General features: G+C 36.8%; 1 protein-coding gene across 1 annotated transcript in view; it reads left to right on the top strand.

Annotated features, from left to right (window-relative positions):
* Positions 1-15,000, top strand: part of LOC309684878 (maltase-glucoamylase-like) — a gene marked incomplete at its 5' end in the record, with an annotated part of 63,253 nt that overhangs the window by 1,461 nt on the left and 46,792 nt on the right. The window contains 7 exons of the mRNA XM_082500723.1: positions 99-224; positions 1,627-1,758; positions 4,962-5,081; positions 7,439-7,552; positions 8,943-9,027; positions 12,198-12,315; positions 14,505-14,676. Of these exons, the coding sequence (XP_082356849.1) occupies positions 99-224; positions 1,627-1,758; positions 4,962-5,081; positions 7,439-7,552; positions 8,943-9,027; positions 12,198-12,315; positions 14,505-14,676 (867 nt within the window). The remainder of the gene's footprint in view (positions 1-98; positions 225-1,626; positions 1,759-4,961; positions 5,082-7,438; positions 7,553-8,942; positions 9,028-12,197; positions 12,316-14,504; positions 14,677-15,000) is intronic.

A 15,000-nucleotide genomic window follows, 5' to 3' on the forward strand; every position in this document is an offset into this window, starting at 1 on the left:
CCTCCCTCCCCCCCCAAACCCCCCCACCAAACGACCCCCCCCTCCCCCCCCCCCCCCCGCTGCGGCGGCGGCGGTACGGGGGCTCTCCCCTCCCGCAGGCGGTGGGCGCCCCGGCGCTGCCCTCCTACTGGGCTCTGGGCTTCCACCTCAGCCGCTACGGGGCCGCCTCCCTGCGGGAGCTGAAGGCCGTACTGCAGCGCAACCGGGCGGCGGGGGTGCCGCAGGTGGGGCCCCACCCACCGCCCCCTCCTCCCGGGGGGGGGTGCGGGGGGGGTGTGTGGGTGTGTGTGTGTGGGGGGGGGTGTGGGGTGGGGGTGTGTGTGTATGGGGGGGGGGGGTGGGTTGGGGGGGGGGGATGGGGGGGGGTGGGCGGGATCGGGGGGGACGGGGGGGGGTTTGACGCCCCTTTTCAGCCACGGCCGTCTATCATCGGCCGCTCAGTTTGGGGGATGAAAATGCCCGGTTATTTAAAAAAAAAAAAAAAAAAAAAAAATTGCTTTCGCTCCCTTCTTTTGGTTTTTATTCTTTTTTTTTTTATTCTTTTTTTTAATTCTTTTTTTTATTCTTTTTTTTAATTCTTTTTTTTATTCTTTTTTTAATTCTTTTTTTAATTCTTTTTTTTAATTCTTTTTTTTATTCTTTTTTTAATTCTTTTTTTTATTCTTTTTTATTATCCTTTTTTTAATTCTTTTTTTAATTCTTTTTTTAATTCTTTTTTTAATTCTTTTTTTAATTCGTTTTTTTATTCGTTTTTTATTAGTCTTTTTTTAATTCTTTTTTTTAATTCTTTTTTTAATTCTTTTTTTAATTCCTTTTTTTATTCGTTTTTTAACTCTTTTTTTATTCTTTTTTATTCTTTTTTTTAATTCTTTCTTATTATTCTTTTTTTAATTCTTTTTTTATTCTTTTTTTAATTCTTTTTTTATAAATTTTTTATTCGTTTTTATTCTTTTTTTAATTCTTTTTTTATTTCTCTTTTTTAATTCTCTTTTTTATTCTTTTTTAAATTCTTTTTTTATTCTTTTTTTATTCTTTTTAAAATTCTTTTTTTTTAATTTTTTTTATTATTCTTTTTTTATTATTCTTTTTTTAATTCTTTTTTAATTCTTTTTTTTATTCTTTTTTTACTATTCTTTTTTATTTCTTGTTATTATTCTTTTTTAATTCTTTTTTTATTCTTTTCAATTCAATTGAAATGTTTGCTTATCTTTTTTTTTTTTCTGATTCGGATTCATTTTTTGCTTATCGTTTCTGTTTTTTTTTCTGATTCGGATTCATTTTTTGCTTATCTTTTTGTCTTTTTTTTCTGATTCGGATTCATTTTTTGCTTATCTTTTTTTTTTTTTCTGATTCGGATTCATTTTTTGCCTATCTTTTTTATTTTTTTTTCTGATTCGGATTCATTTTTTGCTTATCGTTTTTGTTTTTGTTTTTTTTTTCTGATTCGGATTCATTTCTTGCTTATCTTTTTTTTTTTTCTCATTCAGATTCATTTTTTTCTTATCGATTTTGACTTTGACTTTTTTCTGATTCGGATTCATTTATGGAAATCGACAGCATTTCCTGCCCCGTTTTTTTGTGTGTTTTTTTTTTTTTTAATTTTTTTTTGTTTTTTTTTTCCCCCAGGACGTTCAGTACACGGATATCGACTACATGGAAGCCAGGAAAGATTTTACCTACGACAAAGTGAAATTCAAAGACCTCCCCAGTTTCCGCGCTTATCTCAGGGACTATGGGCAGAAATACGTCCTCATACTGGTGAGAATTCAGCCCTCCATCGCTGCCTTTCCGACGCCATTACCCTCAGGAGACGCGGCCCAGAGGTTCAGTGTCAGAGATGGGTTGGTACGGGTTCGGCATAGCTGCCGGCTCCACCTGATTGGTGGGGAGAAGGCGTAACTGGTGGGGAGAAGCCGTAACTGGTGGGGAGAAACCATAACTGGTGGAGGGAAGCCATAACTGGTGGAAGGAACCCATAATTGGTGAAGAGAAGCCATAATTAATGGAGGGAACCCATAATTGGTGGAGAGAACCCATAACTGGTGGAGAGAACCCATAACTGGTGGAGGGAACCCATAATTGGTGGAGAGAACCCATAACTGGTGGAGGGAACCCATAACTGGTGGAGGGAACCCATAACTGGTGGAGGGAACCCATAATTGGTGGAGGGAACCCATAATTGGTGGAGGGAACCCATAATTGGTGGAGAGAAGCCATAACTGGTGGAGGGAAGCCATAATTGGAGAGAACCCATAACTGGTAGAGGGAACCCATAACTGGTGGAGGGAACCCATAACTGGTGGAGGGAACCCATAACTGGTGGGGAGAACCCATAACTGGTGGAGGGAACCCATAACGGGTGGAGGGAACCCATAACTGGTGGAGGGAACCCATAACTGGTGGAGGGAACCCATAATTGGTGGAGAGAAGCCATAGCTGGTGGGGAGAAGCCATAACTGGTGGGGAGAAGCCATAACTGGTGGGGAGAAGCCATAACTGGTGGATGGAAGCCATCATTGGTGGAGAGAAGCCATAATAAATGGAGGGAACCAATAACTGGTGGAGGGAAGCCATAACTGGTGGGGAGAACCCATAACTGGTAGAGGGAACCCATAACTGGTAGAGGGAACCCATAACTGGTGGAGGGAACCCATAATTGGTGGAGGGAACCCATAATTGGTGGAGGGAACCCATAATTGGTGGAGAGAAGCCATAGCTGGTGGGGAGAAGCCATAACTGGTGGGGAGAAGCCATAACTGGTGGGGAGAAGCCATAACTGGTGGAGGGAAGCCATAACTGGTGGGGAGAAGCCATAACTGGTGGATGGAAGCCATCATTGGTGGAGAGAAGCCATAATTAATGGAGGGAACCAATAACTGGTGGAGGGAAGCCATAACTGGTGGGGAGAACCCATAACTGGTAGAGGGAACCCATAACTGGTGGAGGGAACCCATAATTGGTGGAGGGAACCCATAATTGGTGGAGGGAACCCATAATTGGTGGAGGGAACCCATAATTGGTGGAGAGAAGCCATAGCTGGTGGGGAGAAGCCATAACTGGTGGGGAGAAGCCATAACTGGTGGAGGGAAGCCATAACTGGTGGGGAGAAGCCATAACTGGTGGAGGGAAGCCATAATTGGTGGAGGGAAGCCATAATTGGAGAGAACCCATAACTGGTAGAGGGAACCCATAATTGGTGGAGAGAACCCATAACTGGTGGAGGGAACCCATAATTGGTGGAGAGAACCCATAATTGGTGGAGAGAACCCATAACTGGTGGAGGGAACCCATAACTGGTGGAGGGAACCCATAACTGGTGGAGGGAACCCATAATTGGTGGAGGGAACCAATAATTAATGGAGGGAACCCATAATTGGTGGAGGGAAGCCATAGCTGGTGGGGAGAAGCCATAACTGGTGGAGGGAAGCCATAACTGGTGGAGGGAAGCCATAACTGGTGGAGGGAAGCCATAACTGGTGGAGGGAAGCCATAACTGGTGGAGGGAAGCCATAACTGGTGGAGGGAAGCCATAACTGGTGGGGAGAAGCCATAACTGATGGAGAGAAGCCATAATTGGTGGAGGGAAGGCATAACTGGTGGGGAGAACCTCTAACTGGTGGAGGGAACCCATAACTGGCGGAGAGAAGGCATAATTGGTGGAGAGAAGCCATAATTAATGGAGGGAACCCATAATTGGTGGGGAGAATCCATAATTAATGGAGGAAAGCCATAGCTGGTGGGGAGAAGCCATAACTGGTGGAGGGAACCCATAACTGGTGGGGGGAGCCCATAACTGGTGGGGAGAAGCCATAACTGGTGGAGGGAAGCCATAACTGGCGGGGAGAAGCCATAACTGGCGGGGAGAAGCCATAACTGGCGGAGGGAAGCCAGAACTGGTGGGGAGAAGCCATAACTGGCGGAGGGAAGCCATAATTAATGGAGGGAAGCCATAACTGGTGGGGAGAAGCCATAACTGGTGGAGGGAAGCCATAACTGGTGGGGAGAAGCCATAACTGGTGGGGAGAAGCCATAACTGGTGGGGAGAAGCCATAACTGGTGGAGGGAACCCATAATTGGTGGAGAGAACCCATAACTGGTGGAGGGAACCCATAATTGGTGGAGGGAACCCATAATTGGTGGAGGGAACCCATAATTGGTGGAGGGAAGCCATAACTGGTGGGGAGAAGCCATAACTGGTGGAGGGAAGCCATAACTGGTGGAGGGAAGCCATAACTGGTGGGGAGAAGCCATAATTAATGGAGGGAACCCACAACTGGTGGGGAGAAGCCACAACTGGTGGGGAGAAGCCACAACTGGTGGGGAGAAGCCACAACTGGTGGAGGGAAGCCATAACTGGTGGGGAGAAGCCACAACTGGTGGGGAGAAGCCACAACTGGTGGAGGGAAGCCATAACTGGTGGGGAGAAGCCATAACTGGTGGGGAGAAGCCATAACTGGTGGAGGGAAGCCATAACTGGTGGGGAGAAGCCATAATTAATGGAGGGAGCCCATAATTGGCGGAGAGAAGCCATAATTAATGGAGGGAAGCCATAATTGGTGGAGGGAATCCATAACTGGTGGGGAGAAGCCATAACTGGTGGAGGGAAGCCATAACTGGTGGAGGGAAGCCATAACTGGTGGGGAGAAGCCATAACTGGTGGGGAGAAGCCATAACTGGTGGAGGGAAGCCAGAACTGGTGGAGGGAAGCCAGAACTGGTGGAGGGAAGCCAGAACTGGTGGAGGGAAGCCAGAACTGGTGGAGGGAAGCCAGAACTGGTGGGGAGAAGCCAGAACTGGTGGGGAGAAGCCATAACTGGTGGGGGGAAGCCATAACTGGTGGGGAGAAGCCACAACTGGTGGGGAGAAGCCATAACTGGTGGGGAGAAGCCATAACTGGTGGGGAGAAGCCATAACTGGTGGGGAGAAGGCATAATTTTGGTGGTGGTGGTGGGATTTTTTAGGATCCGGCCATTAGCACCGGGACGTTGGCCGACGGTTCTCCCTACCCCCCCTACCAGCGGGGCCAAGGCCGGAAGGTGTGGGTCAACGCGTCGGACGGAGCCACGCCCTTAATTGGAGAGGTAACGAAGCCCTTCCGCAGCCCAATCCGAAGGCGGGTGGCACTTTCCGCCGCCTTTCGGAGAGTGAATTTAAGGAGTTTTTTGGGTTTTTTTTTTCTTGTTTTTTTTTTTTTAAGATTAATTCGTGTTGAGAATTCACAGGGATTAATAATCACTCGCATGAAGTTTAGAATAAATGTTAATAATGGTAATTAATATCAGTAAAGATAGTTTATATCAATAAAGATAGTCAATATTATTAAAGGTAGTTAATATTAATAAATATATTTAATATCAATAATGGTAGTTATTAATAAAGACAGTTCATATCAATAAAGATAGTTAACATTAATAAAGATAGTTAATATCAATAATGGTAGTTATTAATAAAGACAGTTAATATCACTAAGGATAGTTAATATTAATAAAGATAGTAAATATTAATATGGTAGTTTGTATTAATAAAGATAGTTAATATTAATAAAGATAGTCAATATTAATAATGGTAGTTAATATCAATAATGGTAGTTAATATTAATATATCAATAATGGTAGTTAATATTAATTTATCAATAATGGTAGTTAATATTAATAAAGATAGTTAACATCAATAAAAATAGTTAATATTAATAATGGTAGTTAATATCAATAATGGTAGTTCATATTAATAAAGATAGTCAATATAATGGTAGTCAATATCAATAATGGTAGTTAATATCAATAAAGACAGTTAATATCAATAAAGATAATATTAATAAAGATATTTAATATCAATAATGGTAGTTAATATCAATAAAGATAGTTAATTTTAATAATGGTAGTTAATATTAATAAAGATAGTTAATATCAATAATGGTAGTTAATATCAATAATGGTAGTTTATATCAATAAAGATACTAAATATTAATAAATATATTTAATATCAATAATGGTAGTTATTAATAAAGACAGTTAATATCACTAAAGTTAGTTAATATTAATAAAGATAGTTAACATCAATAAAGGTAGTTAATATTAATAATGGTAGTTAATATCAATAATGATAATATTAATAAAGATAGTTAATATCAATAATGGTAGTTAATATCAATAATGGTAGTTAATATCAATAAAGATAGTCAATATCAATAAAGACAGTTAACATCAATAAAGATAGTCAATATTAATAATGGTAGTTATTAATAAAGTTTATATCAATAAAGATAGTTAATATTAATAAAGATAGTTAATATCAATAATGGTAGTTATTAATAAAGACAGTTAATATCCCTAAAGATATTTAATATTAATAAAGATAGTCAATATTAATATGGTAGTTTGTATTAATAAAGATAGTTAATATTAATAAAGATAGTCAATACTAATAAAGATAGTCAATATCAATAATGGTACTTAATATTAATAAAAATAGTTAACATCAATAAAGACAGTTAATATCAATAAAGATAGTCAATATTAATAATGGTAGTTCATATTAATAAAGATAGTTAATATTAATGAAGATAGTTAATATCAATAAAGATAGTCAATACCAATAATGGTAGTCAATACCAATAATGGTAGTTAATACCAATAATGGTAGTTAATATCAATAAAGACAGTTAATATCAATAAAGATATTTAATATTAATGAAGATAGTTAATATTAATGAAGATAGTTAATATTAATGAAGATAGTTAATATTAATGAAGATAGTAAATATCAATAAAGATAGTCAATATTAATAATGGTAGTTAATACCAATAATGGTAGTTAATATCAATAAAGACAGTTAATATCAATAAAGATAATATTAATAAAGATAGTTAATATTAATAAAGATAGTTAATATCAATAAAGATAGATAATATCAATAATGGTACTTAATATCAATAAAGACAGTTAATATCAATAAAGATAATATTAATAAAGATAGTTAATATTAATAAAGATAGTTAATATCAATAATGGTAGTTAATATCAATAAAGATAGTTAATATTAATAAAGATAGTCAATATTAATAATGGTAGTTAATATCAATAAAGATAATTAATATCAATAAAGGTGGTTAATATCAATAAAGATGGTTAATATAAAGATAGTTAACATCACTAATGCTCGTTACTATTAATAACGATAATTTGCTCTTACACTTTACAACTCCCCCCGCCCCGCCCCGCCCCGCCCTTCCCCAAATCGCTATTCCAACTCCGACGCGTCGAACTCCTCAACCGGTGGGATTTACACCCGAACCGTTTACTCTCCGAGAGGGCGTCAATCCGCAGGAAAAGGGAGGAGCGGAATTTTGGGGCAAAGGCGTAATTTAAGAATTTTTTTAAAAATTTTTAAATTTTTTTTTTAAATTTTTTTTTTTTTTTTTTTTTTTTTCCCTGGTAGGTGTGGCCGGGAAGAACCGTCTTTCCCGACTTCACCAATCCCGACTGCACCGACTGGTGGGTGGAGGAATGCCAATTATTCTACGGCCAAGTGCCCTACGACGGCATCTGGATCGTACGTAATTCCCAAAATTTCCCCTCCCCCCCCCCCTTCCCTCCCTCCTTCCCTTCCCTCCCTCCCTCCCCCTTTCGGCAAAAATTCGGACGCTTTGAGTTTTGATCGGAAAGAAGATTGCGGCCGGGCGGCTAAGCCGGAATCCGGGTGGGATTTGTGTTATTTTTTTTAAAAATTTTTAAAATTTTAATTTTTTTTTAAAAAAATTTTTAATTTTTTTTTTTTTTTTTCCGGGGAGCGCTCAATGCTTTCGGGCGGAATCCGCGTTTTTTTTTCCTGGCGTCGGAAAGATTCGTTTTGCCGTTGCGTTTGTCCCATGTTTCTTTCCGTAGAGGGCGTATTTAACGGGAAAAGGATTTGGGGGTTTAATTCCGTAAAGTCATTTTCTTCAGGTCAAAAAGAAATGACCTTTGGTTGATATCGTGGGATTTTGGGGAAGAGGTTTAATACTTCGTTTCTCCGGTTTGAGTCAAGTCCCACCGCTTAAAATCAGCTTTTTGACATTCGGAAAGAGATATATATATATATATTTTTTTTTAAATTTATTTTTCTTCAATTATTTTCTAAATTAACGATACCGGATGAGGAATTCAGCAGCGTATGACTATTATTCCTTCGACGCCCTTTGCGCCCTCCAGTCGGATTCACCGCGTAAGATTTTTTCCACCCTGGAATTAGCTGAAAGGCCGGGAATTATCGCCGTTAGCGATAAACGTTCCATCCGCCGGTTGAAAAATCCGAATTTGCCCGAATATTTTTGGAAATTTTTTTGATTTTTTTTTGAATTTTTGGATTTTTAAATTTTTTTGAATTTCTTTTGAATTTCTTTTGAATTTCTTTTGAATTTCTTTTGAATTTCTTTTGAATTTCTTTTGAAATTTTTATTTTTTTATTTTTTTAATTTTTGATTTTTTGAATTTTTGTCGTTTTGAATTTTTTTAATTTTTGATTTTTTGAATTTTTGACGTTTTGAATTTTTTGAATTTTTGAATTTTTTAATTTTTTGATTTTTTGAATTTTTGAATTTTTGATTTTTTGAATTTTTTATTTTTTTGATTTTTGAATTTTTGTTTTTTTATTTTTGAATTTTTTGAATTTTTGATTTTTTGATTTTTCGATTTTTTGATTTTTGATTTTTTATTTGTTGAATTTTTGAATTTTTGATTTTTTATTTTTTGAATTTTTTGAATTTGTTTGAATTTGTTTGATTTTTTATTTTTCGATTTTTTGATTTTTTGTTTTTTTTATTATTTTTGATTTTTTTGTTTTTTTTCATTCGTTTGCATTCGTTTGCATTCGTTTGCATTCGTTTGCATTCGTTTGCATTCGTTTGCATTCGTTTGAAATTGTTTGATTTTTAAAATTTTTTTGAATTTTTTTTCCCCCCCAGGATATGAACGAAGTAGCCAGCTTTGTCCCGGGCTCGATTCACGGCTGTGAACAGAACGACTTAAATTATCCTCCTTTCACGCCCCGTAAGTCCGTCGCCTTTAGTTGCGGAGTGGGGGGGAAAAAAAAAGAAAGAAAAAAAAAAGAAAGGAAAAAAAAAGAAAGGAAAAAAAAAGAAAGGAAAAAAAAAGAAAGGAAAAAAAAAGAAAGAAAAAAAAAAGGATAAAAAAAAGAAAGGAGGAAAAAAAGAAAGGAAAAAAGAAAGGAGGAAAAAAAAAAGGATAAAAAAAAGAAAGGAGGAAAAAAAGAAAGGAAAAAAAGAAAGGAGGAAAAAAAGAAAGGAAAAAAGAAAGGAGGAAAAGAAAGGGAAAAAAAGAAAGGAGGAAAAAAAAGAAAGGAAAAAAGAAAGGAGGAAAAAAAAGGGAAAAAAAGAAAGGAGGAAAAAAAGAAAGGAAAAAAAGACAGGAGGAAAAAAAGAAAGGAAAAAAGAAAGGAGGAAAAGAAAGGAAAAAAAGACAGGAGGAAAAAAAAAGGAAAAAAAAGAAAGGAGGAAAAAAAAAGGGAAAAAAAGAAAGGAGGAAAAAAAAGAAGGGAAAAAAAGAAAGGAGGAAAAAAAAGAAAGGAAAAAAAGACAGGAGGAAAAAAAGAAAGGAAAAAAGAAAGGAGGAAAAGAAAGGAAAAAAAGACAGGAGGAAAAAAAAGGAAAAAAAAGAAAGGAGGAAAAAAAGGGAAAAAAGAAAGGAGGAAAAAAAAAGGGAAAAAAGAAAGGAGGAAAAAAGGGAAAAAGAAAAAAAAGGGAAAAAAGAAAGGAGGAAAAAAAAAGGGAAAAAGAAAAAAAAAGGGAAAAAGAAAAAAAAAGGGAAAAAAGAAAGGAGGAAAAAAAAAAGGGAAAAAAGAAAGGAGAAAAAAAAGGGAAAAAAGAAAGGAGGAAAAAAAAAGGGAAAAAGAAAAAAAGGGAAAAAGAAAAAAAAGGGAAAAAAGAAAGGAGGAAAAAAAAGGGAAAAAAGAAAGGAGAAAAAAAAAGAAAGGAAAAAAAAAAGGGAAAAAAGAAAGGAGAAAAAAAAAGAAAGGAGAAAAAAAAGGGAAAAAAGAAAGGAGAGAAAAAAAAGAGGGAAAAAAAGAAAGGAGAGAAAAAAAAGAGGGAAAAAAAGAAAGGAGAGAAAAAAAGAGGGAAAAAAAGAAAGGAGAGAAAAAAAAGAGGGAAAAAAAGAAAGGAGAGAAAAAAAGAGGGAAAAAAAGAAAGGAGAGAAAAAAAAGAGGGAAAAAAAGAAAGGAGAGAAAAAAAGAGGGAAAAAAAGAAAGGAGAGAAAAAAAGAGGGAAAAAAAAGAAAGGAGAGAAAAAAAAGAGGGAAAAAAAGAAAGGAGAGAAAAAAAAGAGGGAAAAAAAGAAAGGAGAGAAAAAAAAGAGGGAAAAAAGAAAGGAGAGAAAAAAAAGAGGGAAAAAAAGAAAGGAGAGAAAAAAAGAGGGAAAAAAAGAAAGGAGAGAAAAAAAGAGGGAAAAAAAGAAAGGAGAGAAAAAAAAGAGGGAAAAAAAGAAAGGAGAGAAAAAAAAGAGGGAAAAAAAGAAAGGAGAGAAAAAAAAGAGGGAAAAAAAGAAAGGAGAGAAAAAAAAGAGGGAAAAAAAGAGGAGAACCCCCAAACAAACTAAAAAAAAAACCCTCTCCTTTTGGGGGCGTTCCCGTCCCGTGGGCTGGCCGCTCGGCATTCCCTATCGCGGTGGGAATTGGCCGCTCGGCATTCCCTATCGCGGTGGGAATTGGCCGCTCGGCGCCGTACGGTCCTCATCACATCCCCCGACCCTTCGGGGTGTCGGTTTTTTGGGGGGGGGGGGGGGGGGGGGAGGGGCGGGGCGTCCTTCCCGCTCCGGCGAACGCCATTTGAAAGCGCTTTTCCGCTTGTTCAATCGGAAAAAAAAACAACAAAAAAAACCCGGAAAGGACCATCGGATTCGGCGATCCCACCCCGGGGGGGGGGGGGCGGAGCTGTGGTTACGGGCGGTTTTAACGGCCAATGGGGAGAGTGGGAGATGTCATCTGCTGTGGCTTCAAGGAGGTGCTGTCTCCCATCCCATCCTCGTGGGGAAAACTGGAGGAATTATGGGATGGATGAGGTGCCGACGGGGTGGACGGAGAGTCGGCTGCGGGACGGAGCTCGGAGGGTTGTGGTCGGTGGCGCAGAGGTTCGTTGGGGACCTGTGGCCGGTGGGGTCCAACAGTGGCCAACGCTCCGTCCGAATTCGTTTAATATATTCATTAACGACCCGGAGGAGGGGACGGAGCGTATTCTCGGCAAATTGGGGATGACACCAAACTGGGTGGAGGTGGCCGACAGCCCAGAGGGTCACGTTGCCACCCAGCGTGCCCTGGCCAGGCCGGAGAGTTGGGTAGAGAAGAACCTCCTGAGGTTCTACAAGAGCAACTTGGGGGGGGGGAGGGGGGGGGTCTTGCAGGTGGGGAGGAGGAACGCTGGGCACCAGTATGGGTTAGGGGTGGACCTACTGGGAAGGAGCTCGGAGGAGAAGGATCTGGGGGTCGCGGTAGACGGGAAATTATCCGTGGCCCAACGAGGTGCTTTGGTGGCCAAGAAGGCCAACGGACTCCTGGGCTGCAGAGGGAAGAGTGTGGCCAGTTGGTGGAGGGAGGTCATTCTCCCCCCTCTACTCCACACTGGTGGGGCCACAACTGGAGTGCTGTGTCCAGTTTGGGGCTCCCCAGTTCAAGAGGGACAGGGAAGGGCTGGAGAAGGTCCAGCGAAGGGCAACGAAGATGATGAAGGCGTTGGAGCATCTCCATTATGAGTCTCCGGGTTGAAGGCTGAAGGAGACCTTCTTATGGCATATGAGTACCTAAAATTGGGTTGGAGGAGGATGGAAGCGGGATTTTTCCAGTGGTTCCCAGTAACAGGACGAGGAGTGACGGGGACAAGTTGGAACATCGGAAATTCCGTTCAAACTTCTTTCCGGTTCGGGTGACGGAGCACCGGCAAAAGCCGCCCAGGGAGGGGGTGGAGACCCCTTCTCCGGAGGTTTTGAAGACCCATCAGGATGAGGCGCTGAGCGCTGCGCTCCGGATAATCCCGTTTTTAGCGGTGGAGTTGGGGCTGGACGATCTCTAGAGGTTTTTTTTCCGAGTCGGAAAATTCCGTGATTTATTTGATCATTTCCGGGTTAAAACGTTACGAGAGATGAGAAGTTTGAAGACATCAAAGGAGGGACTCAAAATCTCTTCCAAAATATTTCCAACCTCTTTTCCGGTAGATATTGTCCATCGGCTCCTCTATTCCGGAACGCTCTGCATGGACGCGGTGCAGCAGTGGGGGAGACAGTACGACGTCCACAGTCTGTACGGATACGCCATGACCCTCTCCACCCAACGGTGAGGGACCCGCTGGGGGGGGGGTTGGGGGAGGGGGGAGGGGAGGGGGGAGGGGGGAGGGGGGGGATAGGGCAGAGCGGAGCCCCTCTGCTTCGGGAAACGGAGGAAGTGCATTATTTCTTTAATGATTTTTTTTTTTTTTATTCTCTTTTGATTATTTTTATTGTTTTTAATTGGTTTTTATTATAGACATTCTGTTTATTAGTTGTTATTGTTTTCATTATTTTAATATTTTTATTATTATTTTTATTATTTTTAGTATTTTTATTATTTTTATTATAATTTTTAATTATTTTTAATTATTTTTAATTATTTTTATTATTTTTATTATTTTTATTATAATTTTTAATTATTTTTAATTATTTTTATTATTTTTAATTATTTCTATTATTTTTTATTTTTATTATTTTTAATTTTTTATTATTTTTCATTATTTTAAATTATTTTTTATTATTATTTTTTATTATTTTTTATTATATTTTATTTTTTATTATTTTTTATTATTGTTTATTATTGTTATTATTGTTATTATTGTTATTGTTATTATTGTTATTATTGTTATTATTGTTAGTAGTTTTAGTAGTTTTAGTAGTTTTAGTAGTTTTATTAATTTTTTATTTTAATACATTTATTATTATTTTTATTATTTTTATTATTTGTATTATTCTTTATTATTATTTTTATTATTTCTTCTTATTATTATTTATTATTATTTATTATTTTTATTATTTTTATTATTTTTGTTATTTTAAATTATTTTATTATTCTTATTATTTTTTATTATTTTTATTATTTTTATTGCCTTTTATTATTTTTATTATTCTTTATTATTATTTTTTATTATTTTATTTTTCTTATTATTCTATTATTTTTTATTATTTTTATTGTTATTTCTTATTATCTTTATTATCTTTATTATCTTTATACTTTTCTTACTTTTCTTACTTTTCTTACTTTTCTTACTTTTCTTACTTTTCTTACTTTTCTTACTTTTCTTACTTTTCTTACTTTTCTTACTTTTCTTACTTTTCTTACTTTTCTTACTTTTCTTATTTTTATTATTTTTTCTTATTTTTATTATTTTTTCTTATTTTTATTATTTTTTCTTATTTTTTATTATTCCTTATTATTTTCATTATTATTTTATTATTTTTATTATTTTTATTATTTTATTATTTTTCTTATTATTTTTTATTATATTTATTATTATTTTATTATTATTTAATTATTTTTTATTATTTATTATTATTATTTTTATTACTATTATTATTAGTATTAATATTAGCATTAGCATTAGTATTATTTAAAATTGGCATTGAGCTCCCCACCCCCCCCACCCACCCCACCCCCCCCCACCCGAAGGCCACCCGGCGGCTGCCCGCGCGGGCGTAGGAGGAGCCGGAAGGGGAGGGGCGCATCGCTCCTGCGTTTCGGCGGCCAATCCCCGCCCGAACCACCGCAGGTTCGGGATTTTTCCCACTTGAGCGGTGCCGAAACTGAGAGAACGACTCTTTGAGGTCAATATCGTTAATTTAGTTAATAGACCTCCAGGGAGTCCGCGCCCGTCGCTGAGTCGTCATCGCGAATTTTAATTTTTTTAAATTTTTTTTTAATTCACAATTTTAATTTTTTTTAATTCACAATTTTAAAATTTTTTAATTCACAATTTAAAATTTTTTTAATTCACAATTTTAAATTTTTTTAAATTCACAATTTTTAATTTTTTTAAAGTCACAATTTTAAATTTTTTTAATTCACAATTTTAATTTTTTAATTCACAATTTTAAATTTTTTTAATTCACAATTTTAAATTTTTTTAAAGTCACAATTTTAAATTTTTTTAATTCACAATTTTAAAATTTTTTAATTCACAATTTTAATTTTTTTAATTCACAATTTTAAATTTTTTTAATTCACAATTTCAAATTTTTTTTAATTCACAATTTTATTTTTTTTTACTTCACAATTTAAAATTTTTTAAATTCACAATTTTAATTTTTTAATTCACAATTTAAATTTTTTTTAATTCACAATTTTAAATTTTTTAATTCACAATTTTAAATTTTTTTAATTCACAATTTTAAATTTTTTTTCAATTCACAATTTAAAATTTTTGGTTTTATTTTTAATTTTTTTACAATTTGTTTTCTTCTTGTTTGGGGCCTAATTCCAACCTTTTCCACCTGCAGAGCCATCGAAACTGTGTTTCCCGGAAAACGAAGCTTCCTGCTTTCCAGGTCGACTTTCGCGGGTTCGGGAAAATACGCGGGACACTGGTTGGGAGATAACACGGCCTCCTGGGAACACATGCGGTGGGCGATACCGGGAATGCTGGAATTCGGCCTCTTCGGAATCCCTTATGTACGAAACGAAGGGTTCAGGGTATTTTTTTTTCTTTTCCAAGGAACCCCGCGGGGGCGAGACCCCCATCAAAGCCGATCGACGTAGGAAATTTAAAAAAAAAAAAATTTAAAAAATTTTTAAAATTTAAAAAAAAAAGAAAAAAAAAAAGCCGTCGCGTCAATAAATATGGGCTCTGTCGATACGTACGTATTAAAAAAAACAACCAAAAAACAACAAAAAAACACACCATCGCGTAAATAAATAAATAAATATGGGCTCAATACGTATGAAAAAAAAAAAAAAAAGAAAAAAAGCCGTTGCGTCAATAAATATGGGCTCAAT

This window comes from Vanellus vanellus, assembly GCF_965231255.1.
Source record: "Vanellus vanellus genome assembly, contig: HAP1_SCAFFOLD_411, whole genome shotgun sequence".
Classification (NCBI taxonomy): domain Eukaryota; kingdom Metazoa; phylum Chordata; class Aves; order Charadriiformes; family Charadriidae; genus Vanellus; species Vanellus vanellus.